This window comes from Anabrus simplex, chromosome 3 (assembly GCF_040414725.1).
Source record: "Anabrus simplex isolate iqAnaSimp1 chromosome 3, ASM4041472v1, whole genome shotgun sequence".
NCBI lineage: Eukaryota > Metazoa > Arthropoda > Insecta > Orthoptera > Tettigoniidae > Anabrus > Anabrus simplex.
In genome coordinates this window covers 464,157,242-464,164,826 of record NC_090267.1, presented here as the reverse complement: position 1 = coordinate 464,164,826, position 7,585 = coordinate 464,157,242, and the positions used below count along the sequence as shown (strand labels likewise).

The 7,585-nt window shown below is 40.2% G+C and overlaps 1 protein-coding gene across 5 annotated transcripts in view; it reads right to left on the bottom strand.

Moving 5' to 3' along the window:
* Nucleotides 1-2,815: 2,815 nt before the first annotated feature.
* LOC137498921 (glutathione S-transferase 1-like) overlaps nt 2,816-7,585 on the bottom strand; it is a 124,851-nt gene continuing 120,081 nt past the window's right edge. For all 5 annotated transcript variants that reach the window (XM_068226753.1, XM_068226754.1, XM_068226756.1 and 2 more), the window contains one exon: nt 2,816-3,072. In XM_068226753.1, the coding sequence (XP_068082854.1) occupies nt 2,908-3,072 (165 nt within the window). In that variant the 3' untranslated portion in view covers nt 2,816-2,907. The remainder of the gene's footprint in view (nt 3,073-7,585) is intronic.

Genomic DNA, 7,585 nt, shown 5'->3' with positions numbered 1-7,585 from the left:
ACGTACCACATTTCAAAGGTAAGTAGCTAAAGAGGGCAGCACGGTGCTCTATGGATTAAAGATGGCGGATGACAGCTGCACGTGGATTTGTTTACAAACAAGAGCATAAAGAATTTCTCAAATTACCGCCACTACATTTCAAAGGTATCTAGCTAAAGAGTGCAGCACTGAGGTTTGCGATGCAAGATGGCGGATGACAGCTGTGACGTACCACATTTCAAAGGTAAGTAGCTAAATAGGGCAGCACTGTGCTCTGTAGTTTAAAGATGGCGGGTGACAGCTGTCAAAAAAATTCACGTGGCTTTGTTTATCTCACGCTAGTGAGGTTAAGTTGGTAGCACTAAGGTTTAGGCCCGCCAAGATGGCAGCACTGCGGATGACAGGTGACGAATTTACATCTACTACGATAAAGAGGGCAGCACGGTGCTCTCTGGATTAAAGATGGTGGATGACAGCTGTCAAAAAAGCACGTGGCTGTCAAAAAGCACGTGGCTTTATTGACCACGCGCTAGTTAGGTTAAGTTGGTACTACTGAGGTTTAGGCCCGTCAAGATGGCAGTACTGAGGTTAGCGATGCGTTGTTGCCTGTCAAAAAGCACGTGGCTGTCAAAAACACGTGGCTTTGTTTACCTCGCGCTAGTTAGGTTAAGTTGGTACTACTGAGGTTTAGGCCCGTCAAGATGGCAGTACTGAGGTTAGCGATGCGTTGTTGTCGATGACAGCTGTTAAAAAGCACGTGGCTTTGTTTACAAATTCTAATTTCCCGCAGGTGGTGGAGGAGACCTCTGGGAGGCCTCTGGCTGTGGTGGTGGTGGAGGAGGCATCTGGGAGGCCTCTGGCTGTGGTGGTGGTGGAGGAGGCCTCTGGGAGCCCGTGGTGGTGGTGGCCGCAGAACTGTCCAATAATACTACTACTGTGATTATAGACTATGATTTCCATTTTTCAAGCGTGAACTGTGTAATTATGGACGTTTCAGTAACGACTTTAAATAGTATTTCATACAGGAAGGTCTGTGATTATTCATTTAACGTCTTAAAGTTCAATTACGCCATAAACTGTGTTCAACAGTAAATTACAGTGTCAGTGATAACTACTCGCACCAAGTGAATTTTCGTGTGCGAAAAATCACCTTAACGAGCTGCAATTCTACACGATCCAGTTCCAGCTATCATCACCTCATCGGGGGACGTCAACATGGTGTGTTAAGGGAACACCGCCGATCCTGATTCTCCACGGAACATTCCAGACGTCCATCATTCAACATTTGTAGCAACATTTCTTTCATTAAGTGAGTAGTAACAAAGTGACCTAAAAAAATTTTCTCATTAATTTTGAACAGTGGAAACTTCAGTGCCGCGTGTGAACAAATATTTCAGAGTTCTCATAGTTTCTCAGAAGTGATTAATTTAATTTTCAAATTTAATTTTCATATCTCATAGAAAGACTTTAGGCTTTTCAAGTGTGCTATACATCAAGGTTTACAAACTGAAAAACTGAAAACGTTTAACAGAAATTTAATTTATCATGTCAATTTGCAATTACAAGTGTGTGCTCATATTTAGAAAGACTTTAGGTGGAAATACCTCGTCTTCTCACACATGAAAAACTTTGGAATCAGTGATATTCATTTAATTTTCATGAATAGAATTCAGGAAGATTACGTTTAAACTTTTAATTTCAATGCCAGATTTGAGTCCAATAATCATATTGCAGGGTGAAGAATTAATAAATTGTTAAAAAAAATTTAACCATCTATTATTCGCTCTGCGAGTCTATCCTACTCTGTATCGGCTCCAAAACCAAGTTCCACTCCCTGAGGTCCTACTCATGCCCTTTCCCCAAAAACTTTTCCTGGTACAATACATATTTGAGAATTAAATTTTAGGCCTTCCCCTAAACTACCATTTCACTCAGCGTGAATGAAATTATTTATGGCATAGATTGTAGTGATTAATTCCCTGACTTCGCTCACCGATTTTCATTAAATTCTCTTCAGCTGTTTTCTCGTGATGCGTGTACAGACAGACAGATATTACGGAAAATTAAAAATGCATTTCCTTGTTACTGTGAACACAACTGATACAGAAATACCATCCTTTTTAAATTCTGAGCAATGTACAGACAAAACTCTTATTTTATATATATATACATATATGTTTAAGTCTCGGGTCAAAAACACCCATGCGCCAGTCTTCGCGGGTTAAGTGCGGCCAGTATTCGGTATTCGGGAGACAGTGTGTTCGAAGCCCAATGTCGGCAGCTCTGAGGATGGTTTTCCATGGTTTCCCATTTTCATACGAGGCGAATGCTGGGGCTGTACCTTAATTTAGGCCACGGCCGCTTCCTTCCCAGTCCTAGCCCTTTCCTGTCCCATTGTCGCCATAAGACATATGTGTCAGTGCGACGTAAAGCCAATAGCAAAAAAAGATCGTAGAACAGTAGACCTCAATCATTCAGATCAGATCTCTGGTTCCAGAGCTGTAAGCTCGAATGTGATCATATGACAGCAAGAGACTGACAGCAAGCGGGAACCACAAAATTGATTTTCTGTGTCACATTGGATAGCATTCGTTCACATGGAAGCAGCCGTTATTGTAGGTTCTACATTTGGTTACAATGGAGTAATGAGTTCTGATAGTGATAGCTGTGGTGAAGATATTCTTTTGATTTACAAATATTTCAAGAGAAACTAAACGTTGGTGATTGCAGTGGATAAGACACATTTTCGAGGAGGACGAGAATAGGAATTCAGATTTAAAATGACAAAACTATTATGTTTGATTTATTTTAATTTTTTGTTCAAATGAGGATACTTGGTTACAATCACATTCATTCTTAATAATTGACATGGATATTTTACTCATAGTATGTGTAAACTCCTTGACCTTCTTCAACAGATTTTAGGTGCTATTTTTTAGGATCTTCTTTTCCTCCATGTAGACGAGATTCAAAAACTTTCCTAAATATATCAACTCCAACTTGGTTAACTTCCTGGTAACTGGGCACCTGCTTACGACAGCGGTCCAGCCATGCAGACACGTTCTTATAAGGAGCTAAATCAAAACCCATTGCCTGGAAAAGAATATAAAATTTAATCTTTATAAAAGATATTTACAAAGTATGGCTAGAAATAACCAGACTGATTCTTTGCCTAATTGCGGTGGCTTGGCAACAGTACTACGGCCGTATGATGAGAAGCCACTTGGATGTGGGGTAAGAGGTGCGAGGGGCAAGCGTGGCTGCCGCGAATGTACCTGTCTCAAGTCTAAGCCTGACAATAAACATCTGTTCCATCCATGATGACTCTTGCGAACTGAGGTGCTGTCAAGAAGTTTCAAAGTGGAGTGATGAAATGGCGTAAGGTTTTTAATGCCAGGAGTGTCTGAAGACACATTCAGCTCGCCAGGTGCAAGTGTTTTGATTTGACTCCCGTAGGCGACCTGCACATTGTAATGAGGATGAAATGATGATGAAGACGGCACATACACCCAGTCCTCATGTCAAGGAAAAAACTAATGATGGTTAAAGTTCCCGACTCTCCTGGGAATCGAACCCAGAACCCCCGTGACCAAAGGCCAGCGCGCTAACCATTTAGCCATGGAGCTGGACAAAGTGGTATTGCAGTTGTGTCTTAGTTACACATTTACTGTATATTCTTCTTAATGAACAGTTTAATTAACAATGAATATGCAAATTGAATCAGAGAGCTTGCACTGTCGGTCACAATTGATGTTTGTAGCTCAAGAGTGTAGCACCTGTTATTCGTGCTGTACCTACAAGCAGCTGCAACTTCTCATGAGACGTGGATAGTATGTACAGTAGTGTGCTTACCTCTCTTTCTACTGTCAACATTCCTGACACATGCAGCCAACAGTTTGTCAATAACAACTAACTGAAGCAGACTATGTTTCAGATCTCCATTGGAGATTAAAGTGAGCCATATATCAGTGTGAAATTCCTTGTAGGACTTGAAAAGTCTGTTATAGAAACAGGAAGAGTATGGTGATAATTGCCTGTCTTATACTCAATTTTTCGAATGGTTGGGCAGGGGGAGAAAATGCTGGAGACAATTCATGTCATGGTCAGCCTTGCATGACAGAAATAGACACTAACATTGAAAAACAAACTGGTGAAGAGAGAGATAATCCACCTGATAGATGTCCCTATTAGGGAATCAAATGATCAACATCCTAATCAGTTCATATGAATAATATTTATTTGATATAATGTTTGGATTAAGCAGGGCTTGAGTCATAACTCATAATTACAATTGCCACCATCAGTCAGATGGTCTTTTTCAGATTTTATTTGAAAAAGAAAATTCAATACATGGTTCTGCAAGTTAGGGAGTAAGTGGTGTTTTACAATTGCCAATTAATTTTTCAACACAGAGTCCACTATGGTCTGGATGATGGTGTCCAGGATTTTGTTTATTCTTAAGAAGTTCAGCATCTCCTTAGGAATTGTCCCTCTAGCATTAGTTATAAGGCCAATGAGTTCCCATTTTGTAATTTCGTACTTCTTTCCATGATCCTCAAGGCATGGTTCACATATGGCCTTTTCCTCCTCACACTCTAATCGAGGCTGCTGCTCATTTTCCTCTAAGCTTACAGTGGGATCAATCACCATACCCATACCCTTCGCCTGGTCGATGACAACAATATCAGTTTGTCTTGGGGATCCATTTGTGGAAAGACATCCTACTTCTCCAAATGTTGTTTGTGGAGGCTTCCAGCAATCAATGTGCGAACTGTATTGTGCTGATGGATTCTCATCAGCTCTCCCAACAACAGAACCCTAATACATGAGGTAAGCTTTCAAATTTGTGACATCATCTGCAACAGGATGAATTATGGCTCCTTCCAGGGAGAGATTGAACAGGGATGACATTACAGGTCATTTTAATTGTTTCTATCCATTGTCCACATGACATACCTCTCTTATAACTGATCCAAGTGTTTCCTTTCTTCCAGTGGATGATAATGCGCGCCAACTTCTAAAGGAATCTTCGCGGAGCCCTTTTCATTTTAAGATTCGAGCAACTGCTTAATTATCTAAAATCAGTAGAGAAAGTGTTTGACAGATTGTACACAAAAAGGTTAATATGAGAAAAGTATTCTCTTTTCTCTTAATCGGTAGGAACTCTACAAAATTATGTTTGTGTCTGACAGATTTATAAACAATGTACTGGACCAAAGAATTTTTAGAAAACATTATAACTTGCAATGAATCATGTTTTATTTCAGTAACTTCCGCCTGGGGTGCCATTTCTTGATAGATGCAGTATTCTTGCATCTGTCTCTTGGCACACCCTAGAGTAAAATGTAGCTTTCTCTGAAGTCCCTGTCTCATATATGGCTCTGCCAATATGGAAGCTGTTGAGGTATGATAATGACATTCAGAGCACTAGTCTGTCTGTGTGTTATGAAAGGTGATACTCGTAGTCATGCTGCAATAGCCCGTTAAGGTCCAGTGAGGAAAGTAATGGTAAACTACCTCCACTCCTCATCTTACCTAGTATACTACATTCTGGCATTGCCATTGGTTTTAGTGGTTTCCCTATAACTGCACACACTGAGTAGGTTGCCTATGTGGTTACGATCGCGTAGCTGTGAGCTTGCATTAAGGAGCGGCAGCCCTGAGGATGGTTTTCCATGGTTTTCTATTTTTACACCAGGCAAATGTCCGGCTCCGTGGCTAAATGGTTAGCATGCTGGCCTTTGGTCACAGGGGTCCTGGGTTTGATTCCTGGAAGTGTTGGGAATTTTAACCATAATTGGTTAATTTTGCTGGCACGGGGGCTGGGCGTATGTGTCATCTTCATCACCATTTCATCCTAATCACTACGCGCAGGTTGCCTACGGGCATCAAATCAAAAGACCTGCATCTGGCAAGCCGAATTTGTCCTCGGACACTCCCAGTACTAAAAGCCATACGCCATTTCATTTCATTTACCGGTTAAATGCTGGGGCTGTACTTTAATTAAGGCAAAGGCTGCTACCTACCCAATCCTAGTCCTTGTTTCCCATCCTTGCATTGCCAAAAGCCTTGATGTGTTAGCATGGTGTTAATCCACTAGGAAAAAAATACAAAAAATAAAATTAAAAACTGCTTAACCTCTAGTGGTGCTCTTTGAGGGTACAATGATCCTCTGGGCTGATGACCCAGCAAACAGACTAAAGGTGTAGGGGAGAGTGGGGCACATTGAACAGGAAAAAATATTTTTCACTGCCACTCATCCAGTAATTTTAATACAGAGCTGGGGTTTTCCCCCTTTTGAAGTTCAATCATTCAAGTATCAAATGCCCTTATATGAATATACTATGAAGAGTAGTTTCTAAGCTGCATGTCGTTAAATAAAATTAGGTAAATGGTTCATTCTTCCCCACCCTTGGGGTACCATAAACCAGTCTACAGAGTTTCATTAGAATAACTTAATTACAGAGTTATTTCCAAATTTATTGTTATCTTCGCATACAATCCTCTTATAAATTACATAACTAAGCATATAAGCATTCAACCACGCATACACAGAAATTAACGGACTTCAATGGACTGCAAGTTAATTCCAAATTTGAAGTATGATTTTTGTCTCTTTGTCAACCCCTGTTCAGTAGCTTTTGGCAGCACATATACTATATTGTTTGCTGGAACAGATGCCTCATCCCTTACCTGAGGAAAAAATAACTTTCCACCCATTTTTTCAGTCTTTCTCAAAAATGACACCTGATAGTCGCCTGTATCATCCTTCGGTTTCAATATTTTCCCTACATAGTAAACATACTTTTTGTATTTCAGTTCAGACTTGATCAGAACAAAATCATCTGTTTTCTGGATATTTGTCCAAATCCTAAAAGTTGTATTTAGATTCATCAAACTCATCCAGGTTGGCATCGCTCTCTTCGTACTGAACTTCACTGTCCTTTTCCTCAGATTCCTGCTCATAAAGCTTCTGTTTAACCTTTTATATGGGATGTTTTGTGGCTTTCAACCAATTTTTCACTGGTGTATCAGTTGCAATTAAACTTCGTCCTTTCTTGCGTTTAGGCTTACTGCTCTTCTTTCTGTTCTCAGCTTTTGGATATCCTCAAATTACTTCTGGAGAAAATCCTTTAGGAAAAGATGTTTGAGTAGTCCTATCTTGCACTACACTTGGTCCTGATTGCTGCTGATCTTGTGACAGGCTAACACTACCATAATTAGCATCTGACATTGTTCCATTATTTTCCTTAACTCTGTTTGTCACCTCACTGACCATATAATCTTCATCGATGAATATGTCTTTATCAAAAGGAAAAATTCCAGTTTTTTGAAAGGCAGAAGATATGTTAGAGGGTGTCATAGATCTGTCGTGAGCAATTTTAACGCATGCAGCTACATCGTAAATTGTGAGAGGAATATTGTAGGAGTTTGGAATTTAGTGCTGAGTAATAACTTCCCTTGAATGAAGAGAACACGCCCACATCTAGAGGCTGCAGTTTGTTTGAGGTATGTGGGGGTATAGTCAGCATAACAACTCCATTGGCTTTTGCTAAATCTATCATGTCAATAGACAGATGGCTTTCGTGATTGTCTAAAATCAGAA